Genomic DNA, 25,019 nt, shown 5'->3' on the forward strand with positions numbered 1-25,019 from the left:
GAATTATTATCGCTTGCTGCCCTCAACTCACTAATAAAAAAATATGGAGAAAACAAAAGCATGATCCTGCAGACCTAACAGCATGTAAAGCTAAAGCAGGTAACAGGGATCCTACACATTTTCCATTTCAAAATCCATACTTTTTCCAAATCTCTCAGTATTTTCAGACCATAATTAACATAAATAGTTCATACAATGCTATTATCAGCTATAATAATAAGAATACAGACTTGTGCATGCAAACTATTTTGTGCACTCGAGAAAAAAATTCATATGTGCATGGGATTTTTTTGCATGCTTAGGCATTACAATTTCTAGTTTAATATAAACCATTTCCTTTGTGCATCACTGCCATCTTCCTTTGAATAAAGCGAGAGCATGGATGAATATGAATTGATGGCACTATTCAAATTAATTTGGCTTTCCTTATGGTAGTACCTCTATCAAGGCCTAATATCCAATTTAACACATCCTCTGCGGCAGCAGAGAAAACATGACATGAATTTGGCTGATGGCATAATACGGCTGTGTGCATTGTCCTATTAAAAAATAAATAAATAAAAATTCAAAATGTGGCTTTTGCTAGAGCAGTATGTCATATTTCAAGGCCTTAGGTCTCTTTAACGCAAACTCTGTGATGGTCAAGACACCACAAAATGGGCTGATGTCCTATTGTCCTAAACACCAGAGATGTTCACAAGTCTTTAACTTGGAGTCCGAGTCAAGTCTGCGTCGCTGAAGTTGGAGTAAAGCCTTGAGTCTTTGGTCACAAGTCGAGTCTCAAGTAATTTAATGGCTCGCAAAAAAAAAAAATCCTGTTTATGAAGCTGTTTTATAGGCTATAGACAAAATATATGATCTATGATCTGCCATGACACAGATATTACAAAATCTTACAAGTAAAGTATTCCTGTTTTTGACAGAATTAGCTAATCAGACGCAAAAGAAAGCTAGTAAATGATTATGACATGATGTTCTTGTGGAGCCATCAGGCTTGATTGAATTTTGAAAAAGCTTCCGTGACGCAAAGCAAGGGATGGCAGCTGATGAAGTGAATGAAGTAGTGTATTTGAGTAGTGATATGTAGGGTGTTGTCTTACTGTAGTCGGTGATCTGTAGACTGTACTGTCCATCAGCTCTTTCTCCCCAGCAGCGCACAGAGGAAAACGTCCAGTCCGTCAATCCAGTCATATCTCTACTCAAACAACAAAACTGGCTGGTTACACTTTATAATAACAACTTTCAATATTAAATCAGTAACAAACATTATATAATGCTTTATGGATCAATAGTTAATGCTTACTAAACTTCAGTTCACTTATTATCTAATGCTCTTCTTTACATTTACAAATGTTGTAATTTTAAGCAGTTCATAAACTCATGTTAACATATTATTCAGTAACTCATAATGACAGTCTGTAATGTTCACATATGTGACCCTGGACCACAAAACCAGTCTTAAGTCGCTGGGGTATGTTTGTAGCAATAGCCAAAAATACATTGTATGGGTCAAAATTATTGATTTTTCTTTTATGCCAAAAATCGTTAGGAAATTAAGTAAAGATCATGTTCCATGAAGATTTTTTGTAACATTCCTACTGTAAATATATCAAAATGTCATTTTTGATTAGTAATATGCATTGTTAAGAAATTAATTTGGACAACTTTAAAGGTGATTTTCTCCGTATTTTGATTTTTTTGCATCCTCAGATTCCAGATTTTCAAATAGATGTATCTTGGCCAAATATTGTCCTATCCTAACAAACCATACATCAATAGAAAGCTTATTTATTGAGCTTTCATGTGATGTATACATCTCAGTTTTGTAAAATTTTAACCTTATGACTGGTTTTGTGGTCCAGGGTCACATATTTGGTCTTTGATTGTTGCGTAGACTTATATAAACATTAATTAATCATTTGTTCGTGTTTTTGTAGTATCCAATATAAAGTTGAGACTTTTCATCATTTGTAAATGTTTACTCATAATTAGTACCTTTATGAGCAGTCACCTCAATGGCAAAAACTCTCCTAAATGACCTGAATTCACCCTAATTACACATCTTTACAAACTATTTATTAATAATTTGTTAAAGTTTTTGCAGTACCCAATCTGAAGTTGAAACTATTCATCGTCCGCACATGTTTATAAACATTTACTAATCATTCAGGACATTTACGGGAAATGGACTTTTAGCTGCTGGAATGTTTGTGTGAAGGGTGTTCAGTTAAGTTGAGCAAAATTCTTGCTTAAGACGTTACACACACACTGCAAAACATGTTTTATTGCCTCAACACTAAAGTCAAACCAAAATTTATGCAGACACGTTCAATTTTTCCTCACATTATTACAGTTTATTCGCTATTGTTTAGAAAATGGTAATAAAATAAGAGAAGAACTCAGAGTAAAACTGTGTCAGGACAAATTCATCTTGATAATTTCAGATAACTTTAATAGAAAGGTATGTAAAGGATTATAATCAACCAAATATTTGGTCTCAATTTATCATCAATTTTACTGGTAGTCCACTGTATGAAGAATTTTTGGGGTACAATATGTCACAGTTTACTTTATTTAGCTATCCTCACTTACATAAATAACCTACAGTGTCCTGCACCCACTAGTACTAAAATATCAAACATTATATCTTGTGTCTGAATATTTCTTGTTTTTAAATGTACATTAAATCTATTTTTCAAGAAAATACTTGTTCATTTATCAAAACAATGTAATAAACAAAATGATCTGTGGTCCATTATAGTAATCATACTGACCCAGGTACACTATTGACCACTTAACCAGTTCTTAAACCTACCCATACCACCATTTACATTTAATAATTATTTGTTAATGTTAGGTAATGTTTAATACGTTTATTAATAAACATTAACAAGCATATTATCTCATATGTGGCCCTGGACCACAAAACCAGTCACGTATGCTGCCCTACAAAGCAAAAAGACAGTAACTACGCAGAGTGCAGAACTGAGAAAAATTACTTTAAAGTTATTCTGTCATCCAGCCTGTTATCCAATGTTAAAACCGTCCCTTGAGGATGCCGCGAAATCACACATTTGAGATAAGATATTTTGTCACATAACAAAGGATGCCTTGAATGTCATGAAAATGATAATAACTCATTTTTGACCAAAAATGCAGTTACGGCTTTTTTGCTTTGTAGGGCAGTATGGTTTGTTAGGATAGGACACTATTTGTGACCACAAAACCAGTCATAAGGTTAAATTTTACAAAACTGAGATATATACATCATGAAAGCCTAATAAATAAGCTTTCTATTGATGTATGGTTTGTTAGGATAGGACAATATTTGGTCGAGATACATCTATTTGAAAATCTGAAATCTAAGGGTGCAAAAAATCTAAATACTGAGAAAATCACCTTTAAAGTTGTCCAAATTAAGTTCTTAGCAATGCATATTACTAATCAAAAATTACATTTTTAATAGGTTTACAGTAGGAATTTTACAAAAAATCTTCATGGAACATGATCTTTACTTAATTTCCTAATGATTTTTGGCATAAAAGAAAAATCAATAATTTTGACCCATACAATGTATTTTTGGCTATTGCTACAAACATACCCCAGCGACTTAAGACTGGTTTTGTGGTCCAGGGTCACATTTGGTTGAGATACAACTATTTGAAAATCTGGAATCTGAGTGTGCAAAAGAATCAAAATATTGCGAAAATCACCTTTAAAATTGTCCACATGAAGTTCTTAGCAATGCATATTACTAGACAAAAATTAAGTTTTGATATATTTACGTTATCAAATTTACAAAAAATATTTTCATGGAACATGATCTTTACTTAATATCCTAATGATTTTTGGCTTAAAAATCAATCATTTTCACCCACAGAATGTACTGTCAGCTATAAGGATCGCTCATGTGTCGTCATCATGACGTATTCTCAGTGGGGAACGCAAAGCATTTTGGGAATCCGCGGCACAAACATTAGGCGCCAGACTTGATTGCATGGAGGGAAGAGTTCAAGATGCCGTCTACCTGCTGTGTTATATACTGCAATAGTCGTTCTCACGATAGAAGTGGCTTAAAGCTTAAGAACGGAATATCCTTTTATCGTTTTCCAGCGTGGAATAATAATTGTACAAGCCATGTTTTAGAGGTGACAAAAATGCGACGAATGGCATGGATAACCGCAGTAAGGAGACCCAATTTGTTTCTGTGATCAAAGCTGAATTTTCAGCATCATTACTCCAGTCTTCAGTGTTTGATCCTTAAGAAATCACTCTAATATGACGATCTGATGATCAAGAAACATTTATGATTATCAGTGCTGAAATGAACATCTTTGATGAATAGAAAGTTCAAAAGAACGTCATTTATTTTAAATCTAAAGCTTTGTAACATTAAACACTACTGGTCAAAAGTTTGGGGTCAGTAAGAATTTTATTTTATTTTTTGGGGAAAGAAATAAAATAAATCAAGTTAAACTGTTTAAAAGTTACAGTAAAGACATTTATAATGTTAGAAAATATTCTATTTTAAATAAATGCTGTTCTTTTGAACTTTCTATTCATCAAAGAATTTTAAGAAAATTTTGTACACAACAGTTTTCAACATTTATAATCATAAATGTTTCTTGAGCATCAAATCGTCATATTAAACTGATTTCTGAAAGATCATGTGACACTGAAGACTGGAGTAATGATGCTGAAAATTCAGCTTTGATCAAGAAATAAATTAAACTTTACTATACATTCACATAGAAAACAGCCGTTTTAAATTGGAATAATATTTCACAATATTACTGTTTTTTAAATTGTTTTTATCAAATAAATGCAGCCTTGGTGAGCAGAAGATACTTCTTTTAAAAACATTAAAGACTTTGCTGGATAAAATTGTGGTTGTGTGCTGTGCTTTGACCAATATGTGTCCAAGTATTGTTGTGAAGCCATCGTGTTAGAATTATACACCATGCTCACATCTAATATGTAAAAAAAAAAATTGTTTTCCAAAAGATTTTTTAATGTCTCTTCTCACATGTAACGTTAATGATTTTTAGCCATCTCTGTAAATAAAATACACAAAGACTGAATGAAATTCTGTCTCAATTACAAACTCAATTACATAACTTGAATAGTAGTAACAACCAACTTAATTTCAGTTTCTTTACATATTTAACATGTTAATACATTTAGATCAAAACATATACATTATAAAGAATCCATAGAAAAGAACTGGAAATGTATGAGGGTAGGTTGTGGGTGATAAGTTACAGACATGTGCAAGCATCGCACTGCCATGACTCTTCTCTGGCTGGTGCGCTGCTGAGTCCCACGCAACCTAAATGGAACCACTAATAAGGACAGTTCTGATTATCGCAACTTCGTGTGTGTATACACTAACACTTAATATCATATAGTTGTATATATATATGGGTGCTGGAAGTTGGGCAACAGTTTGACGTCCCTTGACCAGTCGCTCTGCTCGTAAGGATCCAGTCCTTTGATTCCCTTTATTTTCTCGTCATATCTCGTTTTTGCATAAGGATTTAGTTTTAGGCGGTATGATCCGACAATGTTTTCTTTAGCTCGCTGCATTTTGTAGGATTATATTCTGTTTTCACGTTAATTTTTCATTATTTTCATGCCAGATTACTAGCCTGCTATGCCAGCCGGGCCAAACATACCCATAATTCTTTGCGTTCTGAAGAGGTTGCCGCCCATTTGATCACATGTCTTAGCGATCTCTATTGGACAACAATCATACTTGCTGCCTGAAGATTCTATTTTGTATTGTTTTGCAAATTTTTGGCAACAGATAAATTAATATGCATCGGGCTCAGTGTGCAAGGTTTCAGTGCGTGCTGAATTTTTAGGATTACGGATGTGAAAGGAAAAAAAAAAAAAAAAAAAAGGCATACGAAAATTTCGAACTCAGTGCGCAATGACCTTAAATCTAATGGTCTCATTAATCTATTATTTGTTCCAGAGAAGATAGTTTTGGCAGAATCTTACATTTACCTAAATGCAATGCTGTATATCAGAGCGCTGCCTTTGTACTTTTGACTGAATTGCCTAGCAACTTTTTTAATGGCTGTTTTTGTTGTTATTAAATATTATTATTCAGTGAATAAAAATTTATATAAACAACATAATAATAGTGTTTAGTATTAAGAAACTGTGCATGTTTGTGATGTTGATTTTTAGTTACATTGTTCCGCTATTAGGTGACAACAAGAGACTTTTTATGGGTGAGTCAGCAGTAAAGACAGGACTTTGGTAGGGACTTTTAAACTGAAAAGTTATAAAGGCTTTAAGCAGCTTGATACTTGATGTGAGTTTATAGCCATACTGAAAGCAACAGAAAACAGTTTACCTCAGATCTTGATAATAAGTGTTTTCTATGACAAAGATGGTACCAGTCACTCAGTATGCAGTTTTAACAACGTTAAAAAGGTTTAATATTTGTGAATTAGTTTATAATCTGGCATCTGGCTTCTGAATGGCTGTGATATTTGAGTATGTCGCATTGTGTCTGGTGTGGACAGCCAAGTTTTAAATAATGATCTGTTCAGCATTATATAACGTTAGTTAATGATGTATCAATGCAACTTATTATAAAGTGTTAAACTGGCCTTAAGACCTTAAGTCAGGACACTCACACATCCAGCGGTCTCCTGGCTCCGATCAGCGAGCTCATTCCACTGGGACAGATGAGCCGGATCTCCACGTTCCCGCGGCGCGGATGGACGATAGTCACAGTAACAGACACATGCTCCAGGGTCTGCATGCCCGACTGCCTCAGCTCAGACAGCGACACTATGAACCAAAGGCATTCAAAATACTCTTTTAGCTTCATTTTACAGTAAGATCAATTACAACTTGCAAAAGCAAAGCCTAAACTGATCTTCATTTCAACACTGATATGAAGCAATTACAAAAAAACGTATTTAGTAAGAGTTAACCAACATGCAAAGTGTTAAAAAAAATCAGGTTTTAGTCAAAAATGGAACTTACATCAAGCCAGACGAATGTTAAACAGCGTGAGCAATTTAGTCCAATTAGTTTGTGCTGCTTCATTAAAGACTACATTGCAAAAGATCATGTTGATTTAACAGTTTAGGATAAAAGTACAATTCCAAAACAGGCTCTGCACCAGTGTTTTCTTTTGTAAATGAGATTTTAATGATGAACAAGTTTGTAATAACTCTCAGTGGCCCCTTCTTGCTAACCTTTTCATACTTTACCAGGACTCTACAGTGTGACCATTTCACTCGCATTTGTGACTGAAAACTACTGCGACTATGAAAAAATATTTAGGAGCAGCAGTGCGACTGACCCCATCAGCATATTTGTGTTTGCGCTGAGCGGAGCTTCAAAGGTTTCTACGTGTTTTTTCAGCGTTGACTAATGTATCTCAGACATCTTTCACCAATCCTTTCATAAACCAAGTGTAGAGAGAGTGTAAATAAGAGATTGATTGTGCAGCGGAGAGAGCACACTTGATTATAATGGAACTTTGTGATATCGCAAACTAAGATGAGTAACAGCTTTTATGCATTTTTAAGAGAGTTTGTAAATGAGATATTGATTTAATACAACAGTTCAATCAACAAGAAGTTATTATTAAATTACTTATATTGTCTGAATAGAACACTATTGCCTGATTTAGCTTGATTTCGTCATCAAAAATAGTTTGAAACAAGTCACAACTGAACCGCTTCCTTTAATGATTCAGTAATAAATCAGTGACTTGCCGCCACCTACTGGCAGATTTAGTTTTATTTTAAAGTATCGTTTCAGTTATTTAAATAATTTAATATTTCTGTATTCAAAATGTTATATTTAAAACAATAAATCTCAACATGAATTTATGAATTTGACTGCACTCATGACACCTTTGAGCCTCACTAAACATGAAAATACACCTACAAAACACTTTTGTGTTCTTCTGTGCCACCTCTGTAGTACAAATTAATTTTGTTAACACTGATTTCATTTGATTGGTAACTTATTCTTATTATACTTGTTCTTGTTCTGTTGTTTTAATTAGACATTTCAAAAGGCTTAAACAATATATTTAAAAAAAAAAAAGTGACATAAAAGATTAAATGCTTTTAATAAAGTTAGAAAAATGCCATTACAAAGGTAAAAAACAAAATTCCCCTGTAAATCACTTTAAGGAGTCAAATATCACCTCGTAATGGGAGGCTACTTTTGATCAGTTTAGAATGTGCTCCTGGAATTTTGGCTATGCTCCTAAACAGAAAAGTAAGCGTAGAGCCCTGTTTACAGAGGTTATTAGAAGTTTAGAAACTCAGAAAGAGTTACTTGCAGCAACAATGTCAATATGTGAGCTTGACAAGTTCCCGCTGACGCAGTTACGCTCCTGCCACACTCATATCAATGCTTAAAGATAACAACTCCAGTAACAGCATGACTTAAGGACTGCTGAAAGAGAAGCGCTTTCTGAATTCTTACATTAGGCTACACTAACTCCGTGGCATTTCCTCAGAGAGCTTCAGTAAAACAAACCCAACACTCTCTGACCATGTAAGGAAATGATATTCTCTCAGAATGAGAGAGGAAGAGAGAGAGTAATCGGTTCATCATGGTAAACAACCGCAGAAAGGTATAAACAACAACAAAATACTGAAGGTTCATTATGTGTCTGATAAACACTGCACACAACCCCTTCAAGTCAACTGACAATGACATCTCTTCTCTGGTGACGCAATAGCAAACAGCAAATAACAATGATCCAATTGACAAAAAAAAAAAAACAAGCCCCATCCTACATTTTTCTCAAGTCAAAAGAGCAAAGAAAAGTTCATCGCAGTTTCTGTTTCATGCCCAAATAAACGAAAGCATGTCACTGTGTATGAACCTACTTATGAATGAAATTGAAGTTAATACTTCCTGAAGGCAGTTTATTTCTTTTAAAATGCTATTTTCCTTTAATATCTAATAGACCTTAAACAGGCCACACACCATATTAAATTGAACATGGATGAAAATGAGGCTGTGAGGGATAGACTTTATAATGGCACCCATTGTATAATTGTCTTAGATCATGTGATTTTCACAACCTTCAAAACTTTATGGAGTTTTTGTCTACTAAAAACTGAACGCACTGTACTTCAATCCCTCACAGCCTTGTTTTCATTCCTGTCAGAAATGAAATATGGCACTACCCTGACTCAGATCTGGAAGGTCATGTATTAATGTTTCATCACTACCTTCTTACTTTCACTGGGTTTGTTTGTACATTTAAGATTAATTTAATGTGTCAAGCTTCATAGCTGTTTTAATTTTCTTTTTCTTATTTGTCAATTTATTTTAGGATGAAATGCTGAGAACATTCCCAAAATATGTACTTTTGAAAAAAATTCTAAACACATTTTTCCCCTGTTTGTACTTTTAGATTGTGGAGATTGTGTGGCGCCATTACTTCAGTCTTCAGTGTCACATGATCCTTCAGAAATCATTGTAATATGCTGATTTATTATCAATGCTGGCAACAGTTGTGCTGCCAAATACTTTTTTAGAACCTGTGATACTTTTTTTCAGGATTCTTTGATAAAAAAAAAAAAGTTAAAAACAGCATTTATTCAAAACATAAATATTTTCGAACAAAATAAGTCTTTGCAATCACTTTTTATTAATTTAACACATTCTTGAATTATATTTAAAAATAAAAAAAATTGCTGACCCCCAAATGTTACAAACAGTACTGTGTATTGTTAGAATATTGTTACATATTTTTAGAACATGTTAAATATTTAAATTTTAAATAAATGCTTTTCTTTTTAACTTTTAATTCACTGGAGAATTCTGAAAAAAAGTATCACAGGTTCCGAAAAAATATTAAGCAACACAACTGTCTTCAACATTGATTTAAAAAAAAAAAAACAGTATATTAGAGGGATTTCTGAAGAATCATGTCACTCTGAAGCCTGGAGTAATGATGCTGAAAATTCAGATTTGATCACAGAAATAAATTACATTAAAAATGGAAAAATGTTATTTTACATCGTAAAAATATTTCACAATATTACATTTTTTCTGTATTTTTGATTAAATAAACTCAGCCCTGATGAGCATAAAAAAAATTACAAATCTTACTGAAATTAAGAAACTAAAAATTTATTGTATAAGGCATTTCTGCAATTTTTCTAAACGTATTTAACATCATTGATAAATGTAAATTTGATCCAACTTTGCCACATTACATAGTGACTTGTGAACATCTAATTTGCACATAAACTAAGGAATCGATTTAGTGCAAAACTGAAAAAGATAAACAGAAAAACAAACAAAGACTGCAATTGACCCTTTGCAAACAGCTTGATTGACAGGCGATCTGACCAATCATAACGCAGAATCTGCCATTCTGTCTGACAAACAAATCAGACAGGAGAGAAATTGCGAGTATTGATGTCTTTCTGTGGTTGAAACAAAACACATATTGATGTTCATTCGTGTTTTTTAGTGCTTTAGATAAAGGTTCATGTGTCAAATGATCTAATAAGGTGATCTGTCACACATTAAAGAGCCACAAAACTGTATTTCTTGTTTGAGTTTCTAAAAAATAGTATTTTAAAACGGAGACCTTGTTTGATACCAGAAATTGTTGTCAATTTCCTCTTTGTGCCTTGATGTATTTTCCACTGCGTGAGAACATGATGTGTGCTGTGAGAGTGGCACTGTTTGTCTGACATAGCAACAGTAACTAAGGAGGGCGGGTTTTTGCAAAGGGTCAAGTCTGCTTCATCAGCTCAGTGTATGTTCATATCCAGCTGAAGTCCTGTCTGTCTGATGATGCTCCGTTGCAAAAGTCGAGTCACATCTTAATGTGTTAGTGGATGAATATTTTCCATGACCAACTGCTGTCTAAACTCTGTCAGAAGTTTCTGTTCACCAGACAAATAGTTTATCAGAGACAGAACAGCTTGTCAAAGAGAGCAAGAAATGCACCAGTTCATCCGACTGACTGAAGACAGAGAGATACAAGACAAAAGCAAATCCGCAAGAAAGACGTGAGCGCAATTGAGAAGGGAAGCAACACTTCACTTTCACTGTATACTTGAACACATAAACGCAGACTAACATTTCCTAATAAGGGCAGACGAGTGCTGTCTGTGGCACGGATCCATTACCAGAGCACACAGCTGTCATAATAGCCCTTTTTATGGTTTGTTTGGAATTACACATTCGATCGAAAAACACTAAATTATTTGGTCTCTCTTCAGTTTAGCAAACCAATTCTCACTATTAACTATTAACTACCCCTTTAGCCTCAATAAACGCATGCTTTGTTGCTTATTAAGAGTAAGGTAGTTGTTAAATGTAGGTATTAATGGATCTAAAATATGATCATGTAGAAAATGTGCTTCATAAGCAGGTTTGAAATCAGCTGTGGCGGGTAACGCTGTCAAATCACTCGCCAATTTAACTGGTTACATTTGGTGTATGTTCACTCGTTAATTTATTGGGGAAGTTCATGCGAGCCAAATCTGTGCAGGTTTAGCGCAAATACTCAACTCGTGAGACATCATGACATTATGGAGTATATTGCAAAAAACAAAAAATACTCCTAGTGTTAACACTATGTGATGAAGTCTGGTTAGATCAATTTAGTGCGTGTGCGCATTTAGAGTGCGTTCTTTCACTGCATGAATCAGTCTATTAATACACATTAAGAACGATCATATAATTCAAGATATGGGACAGAAAATGGATATATTTATATCATTTCATATAGTTGTAATACCACACAAAGACTGCTGTTTTTTCTTAAACATTTAGCATGATTACAAATGTAATATTGATTTTATAGAGTTTAATAAACAATAAGAGACTTACGTACGTTTTAGACACCATATTGTCTGTTTTTGCTCTATTTCTCCAACAAAAATCATTCCAAACACAGCCACAGAACTGTTTTGCTTCTCAGAGCAAAATGACTGCGTTTCTTTCCTGAATGAATCAACTGTTTAAATGATTCGGTTCAATCACAATGACTCACTTATTAACAGGGCCACCTACTGGCCGTTTTAATTTCACATTTAAAGTATCTTTTCATTTTTAAAATAATTTCAAATATCAGTATTCAACGTTTTCTGTTTAAAATAACAAAACAGTATTTCTGCATTTGTAACTGTAGGTTAAAGCATTCTATGTCTCTCTGAGCTTCATTAAACAGTGTGGAAATACATCTAAATGCCACCTAAGATGCAACTTTTGCAAATATGAATTTTGTTTATACTGATTTCATTTGTTTGGTAACAGCCGTAATGTATAATTATTATTATTGACTGATTAAATGTAATTTAATTCACTCAAAATATGATGCATAGTTTAAAAAATGGCTTTAAATTGATTTTCCCTTTATAAACTTATTGGAAAAGATGAATTTCTATCAGTGCAGTGAACTGGCCACAGAATATGAAGAATATCAAAGAATTCAGGAGTCAGTTGTCCACACACAATAACACACGCCACATAATATTGTCTAATTATCTTTATCAATACTGTTATTGATAACATCCAAGAAAATATTGAAATATTTATATTATTTTTAATATTTTGATTTGCAACGGTCACGTCCATTGTAGACAGCCTCAAACTGTTGGATTATTTCTGTTTTTGTTTTTTTTTTTGGGGGGGGGGGGGGGGGGGGCTAGTAGAAGTTATGAATGGCTGGTAACTTAAAACATTTTGTATCAAAACTGGCTGGTGAGTGAAAAAGTTAATTTCAAACCCAGTTTGTAACAATAGCCACAGCCAATATGTTAGTAATATGCATGCTAGTAAGCAACTAGTTAATAGTGAGAACTGATCCCTAAACTAAAGTGTTAGCAATAATTTTATTTCAGTATCCTACTCCACATAAATCTCTTACCATTCCAAGTGTGAGTGAGAGTTTTGGGAAACGCTGGGATGTCCTCGTTGGCCTTCAAAACTGGGCTTTGGTAGGACACCAAATAGGGGACAGACTCCCAGACCTGCAAAACATATAGATAAACTGTCAGCTGCTTTATGTAACCTGTATTCCTCTGAAAGCAGCGCTGCTATGATGGATCTACCTTGGCAGCATTAACAAGCCTCCAGGCGTTCAGCAATCCAAAGCCGTACTTGTGACTGTGGTGGAAACCGGCTCCATTTATTCCCCAGTCAGCCGGAGCATCACCGTCATGCTAATGACATAAAGACACCACAGCATTAAAATATCAACATTATTAAAACTTTAACACTAAAATTAACATTTAGGGATGCACCAAATTGAAAATTCTTGGCCAAAACTGAAAAGAAATTACACACTGGGACAAATGCTGAAGGCCGATTACTGATAGGGCTGGGCGGTATACCTTTTCATACCGAATACCGGTGTTTTTTTTTTTTTTTATGATATTCATTTTTCATATACCCCAATACCGGTGAGTGTGTGCGTACAAAGCGTCGAGAACACGTATGTTGACGCAAACAGAAACTGCAGCCTGCACGTGCTTGTCTGAAGCAACATATCTGCGGTTTGGACGTATTTCAGTATATCTGAGAAAGACCCAGGGTTAGCGATTTGCAAAACTTCAAACTTGTAATGCCGAAATTTCAAGAGGGGGTGTGTCTGCAGTTGTGCGCGCAGTGATGAGAGCAGAGACCGGCGCATTGCGCGCAGACAGATGTAGCTTTCAGTTAAGTCACAATATTTTAAAGATATGTCTTTTCTATATACTGTATTTTTTATAAATATTTATGTTTTAAACCATGGAGGTGAGCCAATGGATATCCCACATGCAACGTGAAAACTGCGCAATATGTTAAAGTGAAAGTAAAAACTGACTTTCAGCATCAGATGTGCATTCTTTCAGAGACAATGAGACGATTATACTTCATATGCTGATATTAATTTAGTCCCTTAATATTTTTCTTGTGCCCCAAACATGGTGGGAAAAAAATAAAAAGAAACGTATTTTGTGTAAGGTTTGTTTTTGAAAGTCTTAAATAAAGCTCTTAATTTTCATTGATGACTGCAGTGTTATTAGGGGGTTATGAAAGTCATAATTATGATTTCAGGTGGTCTTAAATGTGGGGATTGAAAGACAAGAATTGCGATGAAACTTCAAAAGGCTATTCATTGAATAAATATGAGCGCTGCACGTTTCAAAATCATTTGTTGCGCTGCTTTGTTTACTATAATTCTGACAGCGCCTCCTGCTGGAAGAGAAACGCATAGAGTTGTAAATGTGAACTCATGGATCCACAAGATAATGTGTTATAAAAATGTAAACAATTTAAACAAAGTCAGTAAAATATATGTATATGTTATTTAAGTAATAATACTTGATTGACAAAAAATGTTTAAATTGATATAATTGATTTATTCTTTGAAACTTTAATATTAATTTATGCAATTGCAATGCCTTGATTCTAGTAAGATTTAGTACACAGTCATAGCCATAAATGCAATGGTACTAATAATTGGCATAATTCTTTCGGTTTTTTGGTTTCGGCCAAGAATTTTCATTTCTGTGCATCACTACATCATATGTAAATGTGGTCAGGCTAAAGTTGTAGCCGCAGGAGGCAACACAAGCAATTTGCTTCACCAAATCTGCCACAAACATGTCCTGGAATTAGGGCTGGGCGATATGGCCTAAAAATAAAATCCCCGATTTTTTTCACAAAAAATCCGATTTACGATTTAAATATTTTTTTTCCCCCCTACTACTTTTAGCATGTAAAGAAACCCCAGCTTTTCCACAATATATATGGGCACCATATATTTTGCAATATACATTGCAACTGCATCAGTGCACCAGACCCCATGCTTATCACACCAGACACAGTAAATGTTTGTAAGACAAATAAATATGAGACAGGAGGAAAATATATATTTCCATGCTTTTCTCTTGGACTTATATCGTATACAAAAATATACAATTTTGAACAAAGAAATATGAAATGATTTAAATAACTGAAACGATCTGCCAGCAGGTGGTGGTAAGACACTGATTTAATTACTGAATCATATTCATTTGATTCGTTTGAACGGATGGTTCATTCAAGAATAATGCAAGTGACTCTTAATGAACGGGAAATTGAATCATTTCACTAGATTCATTTAAAAACGCACGTTCATTCATAAACGAAACACCGCTGTGTTTGAGTGGAGATGCGCAGCGGCTCAGTTGTGACTTGTTTCAGACCACTTTTGACGACGAAATGGAGCAAAATCAGGCAATAGTGTTATAGTCAGACAATGTAAGTCACTTAATAATAACTTGTTTATTTAACTGTTATAATAAATCAATATCTCGTTTACAAATTCCCTTAAAATGATTAAAAGCTGTCACTCATCTTAGTTCGCAATATCACAAAGCTCTATTATAATAAACGAAGCTACTGCCCATTCAGTCTCTTATTTACACTCTCTCTACACTTGAGATACATTAGTCAACGTGCAAAACACATAGAAACCTTTGAAGCTCCACTCAGCGAAAATACAAATATGCTGGTCGCACTCGAGCCTTGATATGCAAATAATTCGCTATTGTCTTCAATCATCTCTCTACTCTGTTTATGTGGTAAGTGAAATTGTATGTACTGTAATGTAACAGGCTAACTTGCTAGCAAGCAGCTAATCATGTCCACTTAGTGACTCGCGTTATTTTACCAGAACGCGTTATTTGTTTTCCGTTCTGAATACAGCGGTTAGTTAGGCGCGCCATCATGTGGTCGGACAACATTGCCTCTTAATTATTCTGCCATTGGTGCAATTACAATGTATCTAATATTTTTATTAAAAAAAAATTGCGATACCTCGATTTAATAAAAAAAATAAATCGTCTTAAAACATAAAATTCAAATTAATCGAAAAAAATCGAAAGAATCGCCCAGCCCTATCTACAGCTCAATCTGACACAGACTGAGCTCCTTGTCTTTCCTGCCATTCCAAATCTTCAACATGACTTCTCCATCCAGTTAGGTTCATCAACAATTACCCCATCGACTTCAGCCAGAAATCTGGGTGTAATCTTTGATGACCAATTGACGTTTAAAGACCACATTGCTAAACCTGCTCGATCCTGCAGGTTTGCATTGCACAACATCAGAAAGATCAGGCCCTTCCTAACAGAGCATGCTGCACAACTCCTCGTCCAGGCCCTGGTCATTTCCAGGCTGGACTATTGCAATGCTCTTTTAGCTGGTCTTCCAGCATGTACAATCAGGCCTCTACAAATGATTCAGAATGCAGCAGCACGACTGGTCTTCAATGAGCCCAAGAAGGCCCATGTCACACCTCTCTTCATATCCCTGCACTGGCTACCGGTTACGGCTCGCATCAAATTCAAGACACTGATGCTGGCATATAGGACAGCCACCGGCTCATCACCGGCCTACCTCCATTCACTACTACACATCTACACTCCTTCCAGAAGTCTGAGATCCTCTAGTGAAAGACGCCTCATTGTACCACCACAGAGAGGTATCAAATCACTTTCCAAAACATTCTCCTTCAACGTCCCTGTCTAGTGGAATGATCTTCCCACCCCTCTCCGGAACGCAGACTCCTTAACAGCTTTCAAGCGATTGCTGAAAACCCATCTTTTTCGACACTATGACTCAATTAAAAAAAAAAAAAAATTGTTCTCTCTTTCTTGGTCCTCCCTTTCTAGCCAGTACTCATCTAACTATGCCTGATCTATGGTATTTTTGAGCACTTCGTATGTTGAACAGCCTCTTTAGGATGAATCGCTTGTTGTATTCCCAATTGTAAGTCGCATTGGATAAAAGCGTCTGCTAAATGAATAAATGTAAATGTAGATTTTTTGTCTCGTTTCCAGCCAAAATATATAACAAATCTTGAATCAGGAAGGATTTTCTAAACAAGTAAAAATTATCTCGTTTTTAGTAAAAACAAGTCAAAATTAAGTGAGTTTTTGCTTAAAACAATCAAAATAATCTGCCAATGGGGTAAGAAAAATAATCTTATTTCAAGCAGACAACTAGATTATTTTTCTTACCCCATTGGCAGATTATTTTGCTTGTTTTAAGCAAAAACTCACTTAATTTTGACTTGTTTTTACTAAAAACGAGATAATTTTTACTTGTCTGATTCAAGATTTTTTTATATATATTTTGGCTGGAAACAAGACAAAAAATCTAAGTAAGAAAAGCATTTTTTTGCAGTGTAGGTAGAGAAGGGTGGGGGCAAGAAGTTATTTAATCAGTGAATAAATGATTATTATAAGTTTTTGCATGTTAGTAAAACACGTTTTAAGTTGCAGAGATAATAATTAGTTTGTTTTAACCTATCTGGCATATTTTGGATTTTTTACTGATTTTGGCATTCCTGAATTAAAAACAGTGCCCTACTCACATACATAACTTATAACATATCTCTGAGTAACTTGATAAAAATGGTCTCATTTCACAGAAAATACCCTACATTTTAACACATGGGTGGAATAATTTATATTTTGTATTGTATTTTATCATAATTTTATAATAAACACAAATAAAAAAAAATCTAATTCCAATTTTTATTTTTATTTTTTGTAAAAATTTTATTTGAAAGTGTTTTTTAAAATCAGTTTGGCCCATTGTCCTGCAGAAAGTTCCTTTGGATTTCACTAGGTGCCAGTAAACAGGGCATTTTTTTTTCTTTGTAACATTTGTTTTTCAATTTATTGAGATTTATTTGAATGGAGGCAATATGTCCTCTAGGTGTCTCCATTTTGCAAGATAAGGTATACCTGAATTCAAAAGTGTCCCATTCCCACATACACTGGGCTAAATGGCTGAAAATGGCCTTATTTTACACAAAACACCTTAAATTTTAACATATTGCTGGAATACATAATTATTTTTGTATTTGTTCACAATCCATAGTTTCCCAACTCTGCATTGAGCTGGCCACTAGTGCGCTAGTTGGCGGTGTGCATTTCGAATTCCGAGCACGCTTCAGACCTTATTATCTTACGTTATGCAACATAAATGCTAAAACCATGCATGTATTCTGAAAGTTTAGTTTAGTTTGTAAGCTTTCAAATGATACTAATGTCGATATTTGTGCACATGTACAGTATAATATATATTAAAAAAAAAATGCAATGATGCAATTCCTATACCGGTACCAGTATTACAAACTTAAGGGGTTAAAAATGCATATGCTAATTACAGGTTATCACATATGGACAGATTTTATTAACAGTGGATTCATTACATTAAATAAAGAGTGATGTGATACCTGTGTTGCGGTGTAGGCTATGAGGTGCTGGATGTCTCGCCAGCTCAGACAGGGCCGCACCTGCAGCATGAGCGCCACCATCCCTGCAGCCAGAGGAGCCGCTGCAGAAGTGCCTGTGTGGCCTTCAGTACAACCCGTGCCGCTCTGCAGCGACCAGTCTGACGTCACCTGAAACAAATACAGCAGAAAACTCAATCTAAAATGTCATAAATGCATCCTCTGGAGAAATCATCTCTGTGGATATATCTGCAGGACTTCTCCAATCATTTGTGCACCCACATATCAACATCTAATCAACAACCAGAGCCCCTAATGACTGCTGCAGTGACTCATTACCAATTGCTGATTGGATCTTTTATTCAGAAGACAGGACTTATTCTGACAAATTGCAACTTAAATTTACAATGAAATTGTCTCAGCAAAGTGATAGAGGCAAAAAGGCTTGTTTGACTAGATTTTTTTTCTTTTCACACAATCAGGGATTAAAAAGGAAAATAAACTTTTTCACACGCTATTTTGGCTACTAATTATAAGTTGCCAGCCATTCATAACTTACAAAAAAAAAAAAAAACAGAAATCAACCAACAGCTTGAGGCTGTCTACAGCGGACGTGACAAAGCAATCGTTACAAATCATTTGGTGTCAGTACATTTGGTGTGTGATATTGACAAAATAACTCAATATTTTCTGGGATGTTATTGATAACAGTATTGCTAAAGATAATTAAACAATATTATGCGGAGTGTTATATTATGTGTGGACAACTGACTCCTGAATTCTCTGATATTCTTCATATTCTGTGGCCAGTTCACTGCCGTGATAGAAATTAATCTTTTCCAATAAATTTAAATTGATTTTTACCTTAATAAAGCCTTTTTTTTTTAAAAAATGTGCATCATCTTTTAAGTGAAATGCTTACATTTAATCAGTCAATTATAATAATTATACATTACGGCTTTTACCAAACAAATGAAATCAGTGCCAACAAAATTCGTCTTTGCAGAAGTTGCATCTTAGGTGGCATTTAGATGCATTTCCACACTGTTTAATGAAGCTCAGAGGGACTGGAATGCTTTAACCTGCAGTTACAAATGCAGAAATAATGTTTTGATGTTTTAAACAGAAAACGTTGAATACTGATAATTGAAATTATTTTGAAAATGAAAAGATACTTTAAATGTGAGATTAAAACCGCCAGAAGGTGGCAGTAAGTCACTGTTAATAAGTGAGTCATTGTGATTGAAGTGAGTCATTGTGATTGAACCGAATCATTTAAACGTTGATGCATTCAGGACAGAAACACCATCATGTTGCTCTGAGATGCAAAACAGTGCTGTGGCTGTGTTTGGAATGATTTTTGTTGGAGAAATAGAGCAAAAACAGCCAATATGGTGTCTAAAATGTATGCAAGTCTCTTATTGTTTATTGATCTGCATAAAATCAATATCACATTTGTAAATAATTCCTTGATGATTTTTTTAAGAAAACTGCATTCTTTGTGTGATATTATAACTTTATGAAATTATATAAATATTTAGATGTTCTGCCTCAAATCTTGAATTATATGATCGTTCTTAATGCATATTAATAGTCTGCACTGCAAAAAAAAAAAAAATGCTTTTCTAGCTTAGATTTTTTTGTCTTGTTTCCAGACAAAATATCTGAAAATTCTTAAATCAAGAAGGAAAAGTATTTTCTTGTTTTCAGAAAAAACAAGTTAAAATTAAGTGAGTTTTTGCTTAGAACAAGCTAAATAATCTGCCAATGGGGTAAGCAAAAATAAATGCTGTTTCAAACCGAAAACAAGATTACTTTTCTTACCCCATTGGCAGATTATTTAGCTTGTTTCAAGCAAAAATGCACTTAATTTTGACTTTGTCAAGACAATAATTTTTACTTATCTAGAAAATCCTTCTTGATTTAAGGCTGGAAACAAGACAAAAAGCATTTTTTGCAATGTGATTGATGCAGTGAAAGAACGCTCTCTAAATGCGCACGCACTAAATTGGTCTAACCAGACTTCATCACATATTCATGAATGCATGCATTTCTGTAGGTTTTTTTTGTTTTTTGCAATATACTCCATAATGTCATGATGTCTCCCAAGTTCAGTATTTGCACTAAACCTGTGCAGATTTGGCTTGCATGAACTTCCCAAATAAATTAATGAGTGAACATACATCAAATGTAACCAGACAAATTGGCGAGTGACTTTTACCCACATTTTACAGGCTGCTAATACTCACTATACTGCGTAGTTGTCTGCTCCCACTGCTGAATGTGACGGCCAGCATAGACGCACACTCTTCTGCATAAAACGGCTTTTTGCCATTCTCATCAACCGCTCCTGCAATTACACACCATCATTGACCATCAGAAAATTTTGTTTTTTCTTCAGTAGAACAGTAAAGAAGTTTTTTAGCTGAAACTGTGGTCCTTGGTGATTCATAAATTGCAAGTCAACAAAATTAATTTATCAAAATTAATACCCCTGGCTCCTGATGATACACTGAGCTCTTACGAAGCAAAACAACTGGTCTGTGCAAGAAATTGAAAGTTTTTATAATTTTTATTATATTAATTATAACACAACTTTTTCCCGCAAACTGGTTCTTTCAGACAGTTTGTTTCAATGAACTGGTTCAAATAATTGATTCATCAATTTGTTCACAAATCACAGGTCACATGTTTTAAATTTCTAAAGCATTTAAAGTGAAAAAACGTTCTAGTATTCATCAACTCACCTTTTTACATAAACCATGAGAAACCATAAAAACTTTAATTTGGCTCCTTCATACAAGTGCTTGGTCAGATTTGGTGAACTGGTTGTTCTAGTTCATTAAAAAGAACCAGTTTAAACTAATGATTCGTTCATGAACCGAACCGTTTGCCTTTAGCTCTGGATTACAAGTAATAATGTCATACATAATGCTCAGTTTCTTGCACAGATCAATCATTTTGCTTCATAAGACCTCAATATATCATTAGGAGCCATGGATACTAATTTTATGACTCTCAAAAAAAGTCACAGTAGCCACTGACTTCCATTTTATGAACCACAATCTCAACTAAAAATCTTTACTGTTCTACACCTACATCTTGGATGTCCTGAGGATGAGTAAATTAAAAGCAGATTTTCATTTTTTGGGTGAACTATCCCTTTAATGCTATATAGCAATTATAGAAATGCAGATGTTAATACAAATATTCAGAAATACAAAATTAAGAAATCCTTTTTTTTCCATAATTTTGGGGTGAAATCTCAATCAGATATGCTCCTAAGGGCTTTAATCAGACAATATTGAGACACTCATAACTGAGCTAAGAGAGTGGTTCATTACCAATAGTGACGGTGTAGATGGAGTTAGCGTAGCCGTCGAAGTTGCAGTTGTCTTCATACTGTCCTCCATTACCACTGGCGACAACAAAGATGCTACCGAAACCTCTCCTGCCTGCAATAACTCCATGCTGCAGCGCCGCCTGTGGACAAACAAATTGTCAAAATCAGACTAAAACATGGATTAATTACTCAAAACCACTGCTGGCTGAACTCTTGGGGTTGCAAAAAGAAAATATTTGTAATAGAAGCCATTTATTGACCATTGAAGCTGTTTAATGTCACATGTGTAAGTGTTTTATTGGAATGTTCAAGCTATAGCTGAAGCAACAGCACTTTGTCTTGGTACAGAGAACTTTGCTGAGGTCTAACCAGTCATATTGTGTTCTGAATCTAATAATTCAATGCACTACAGTGATGAAATGCAAATGAGAAATTTCAGACAGCCTAACCTTGCCTAAAGGATGCGGTCCATCAACTGTCCGTCCATCATCATCTGGACCCCAACTGCAGGACAAAATACAAACGTCATCCATTTCAGTTCATTTGAAAATTAAAAGCTGCATAAGTTAACATTAGTTAATGGATTATGAACTAGTAGTTCAGGCATTATCCAGCATGACCTAACAATGAGCAATGTAGAGATTTCAATACAGTTATTCTCTGTTCATTCATGTTGCCAGAGACAGCGTTTGATTTTAAAATGCACTAACAAATGCTGAAATTAATACTAACATTAATAAATCCTGCAGAAATAGTATTCAGTGTTAGTGTTAACTAATGTTAACAAATGGAACCTTGTTCTTCTACCCTTATTTGTTTTATTCGGCCTACTAAAATTGCAATCAGCTGAAAATAAACATCATAAACGCCACAGTAGGAATGACAGTACTGAACATCAAGTGCTAACAACAAGGGTAAACAAATTAAAATAAAAACGTGTTATAAACAGTGTTGAAATATCTATCATTTTAGAAATTCTTCAGTGAGCTTGCACAAAAACAGACCTGCAGCTGTAGACGTCATTAACTTGATAATGCTTATTAAAAGCAACAGCCTCCATGCTGTCTGTGAGAGGGCCGTCCAAAACTCTGATGCCTGTAAGGACACACACACACACATGCAATTAATAAAAGTAACATTGAAATGAACCAACATTGTGATTATTGCATTGATTTTAATCTGGTCACTGCTCTAGTTTTTTCACAATGTTTTGTGCCTTGCGTGTATGACAAAGCCAAGAGCAAATTTAAAATTTGCACGCAAAAGGACATTTTTGGAAATAAGTTAAAGGATTAGTTCACTTCCAGAACAAAAAATTACAGATAATGTAATCACCACTTTTTCATCAAAGATGTTCATGTCTTTCTTTCTTCAGTCGAAAAGAAATTATGTTTCCTGAGGAAAATATTTCAGCATTTCTCTCAACTTCTATGGTTTAAACTTCAAAAATGCAGTTTAAATGCAGCTTCAAATTGCTCTAAATAAGCCCACCCAAGGAAGAATGGTCTTATCTAGCGAAATGATTGGTTATTTTTGTAAAAAATTGACAATTTATATACTTTATAACCTTAGATGCTTGTTATGCTTCATCTCTGCAATGCAGAATCTGTGTAATCCGGTTCAAGACAGTTAGGGTACGTCAAAAAACTCCCATCTTGTTTTCTTCTTCAACTTAAAAAAAAATATTTAAAAAAAAAAAATCGCCCTACATCATTGTTTTACCTTTTTTGATTTCTTTGCATGTTACCTTTATAAACGCTGTGTTGGTACTTCTGCAGCGATGTAGCATGATTTTGAAGTTGGAGGAGAAAATGAGACGGGAGTTTTTCAACATACCCTCACTGTCTTGAACTGGAGTTCATGCAGATATAGACAAGACAAGCATTTGAAGTTAAAAAGTATATAAATTGTCAGTTTGTTTTAAAAATAACTGATCGTTTTGCTAGATAAGACCCTTCTTCCTCGGCTGGGATCGTTTAAAGACCTTTGAAGCTGCATTTTGGAAGTTCAAACTCGGGGCACCATAGAAGTCCACTATATGGAGAGAAATCCTGAAATGTTTGCCTCAAGAAACAATTTCTTATCGACTGAAGAAAGAAAGGCATGAACATCTTGGACGACAAGGGGGTGAGTAAATTGTGGAGTAATCCTTTAATAAATTCAATTTAAGTTGATCAACTCAATTTTAAAATTAACTCAAACTTAATTTCCATAATCACACTTCATTTAAATATATTCTAGGATTAGATTCACGATAAATGTATTCTAATCATGATCACAATTTATGTTTCTTTCAATTAAGTAAACAAAACCTGCTTGATATTTATTCTAAAAACTTTTTTTTTTTTCATTTGGTTTCGCTGGTTTAGTTTTTGAGAGAAGCTGTTTTGCACCAGTTTTTAAAATGTAGGGAGTGTTTATTTATATGAGACTCTAATACATCAGGAAAACAGGTGATGGGAAATAACCACGTGAGTTGGCGTTCTCTTGATTTGTGCATATGTGAAAAGGTAATAATTCTGAATAAAGATAAAAATTAAATTTCTAAATTATTCCTTGGTTTGATTTTTATCAGCAACAATACTGAATTCACCAACCTGCCACTTTGGCTCCGTATGCGACTCCTACAGCGCAGAAGCTGTTGTTTGAGACGGCGGCGATCTCTCCAGCGCAGCGTGTGCCGTGATGGTTATCGCTGTGGCCGTCAGGATTAGGCATGGGGTCAGGGTCATTTGAGTTTAGATCATAACTACCCTCAGGACTCTAGAAAAACACCAATCACACAATAAACCTCCATCGGTTCAATCAACAATATTAGTCACACTTGACCACAGAAAACTCTTTAGAGATTATTTAAATGTGACTTTGTTACACACTGAATGTTTGTTAAACCGGTACTGTATTTTAATGTATTCGAAGCACCTTAATGAACTCATTTTCACTGCATTTCAAACACTGAGAAATAGAAACATCATTTCCTCTGGTAATTGACCATTTGAACAGAGCATTCTTCAGAACTTCCACATAAATTTCCACTGACGCTCATTTTATATGTGCTATATATGGTGGCTACTCTTGAGACTCCTCTACTGCCTCATTCTTATCAGAAACTGAGAAAAATAATAATTGCAACATTGGAAACGATGATAGCAGCATGAAAATTCAGTTTCATATTATTTAACAACATATTCTGGTGCTCTTCGTTCCGGAGTCACACTTGTGCTCTTCGCGGTCAGAAGTGACCGGACACCTGTAACGCATCTTGTCATTTTTTTCAGTAAAACCATTCAAATTCATTTTTGTTTAAGAATATTTTTTATTTTTTATTTTGCATTTTGAGAGGGTTTTGTGGTAATAATTGATATTTATGCTGTAATTAATATCCATTTTTTTGCCATTGAGAATAATATTTTTTTTTTAATTATTATTATTATTTTT

General features: G+C 34.4%; 1 protein-coding gene across 1 annotated transcript in view; it reads right to left on the bottom strand.

Annotated features, from left to right (window-relative positions):
- Positions 1–25,019, bottom strand: part of pcsk7 (proprotein convertase subtilisin/kexin type 7) — a 34,451-nt gene that overhangs the window by 2,078 nt on the left and 7,354 nt on the right. Inside the window, exons 4-13 of the mRNA XM_073817294.1 lie at positions 24,179–24,344; positions 22,586–22,676; positions 22,031–22,085; positions 21,583–21,721; positions 20,488–20,588; positions 18,242–18,409; positions 13,077–13,187; positions 12,893–12,995; positions 6,651–6,807; positions 1,101–1,195 (exon numbers count right to left, since the gene is read on the bottom strand). Of these exons, the coding sequence (XP_073673395.1) occupies positions 1,101–1,195; positions 6,651–6,807; positions 12,893–12,995; positions 13,077–13,187; positions 18,242–18,409; positions 20,488–20,588; positions 21,583–21,721; positions 22,031–22,085; positions 22,586–22,676; positions 24,179–24,344 (1,186 nt within the window). The remainder of the gene's footprint in view (positions 1–1,100; positions 1,196–6,650; positions 6,808–12,892; positions 12,996–13,076; positions 13,188–18,241; positions 18,410–20,487; positions 20,589–21,582; positions 21,722–22,030; positions 22,086–22,585; positions 22,677–24,178; positions 24,345–25,019) is intronic.

The sequence above is a fragment of the Garra rufa genome, chromosome 14 (assembly GCF_049309525.1).
Source record: "Garra rufa chromosome 14, GarRuf1.0, whole genome shotgun sequence".
NCBI lineage: Eukaryota > Metazoa > Chordata > Actinopteri > Cypriniformes > Cyprinidae > Garra > Garra rufa.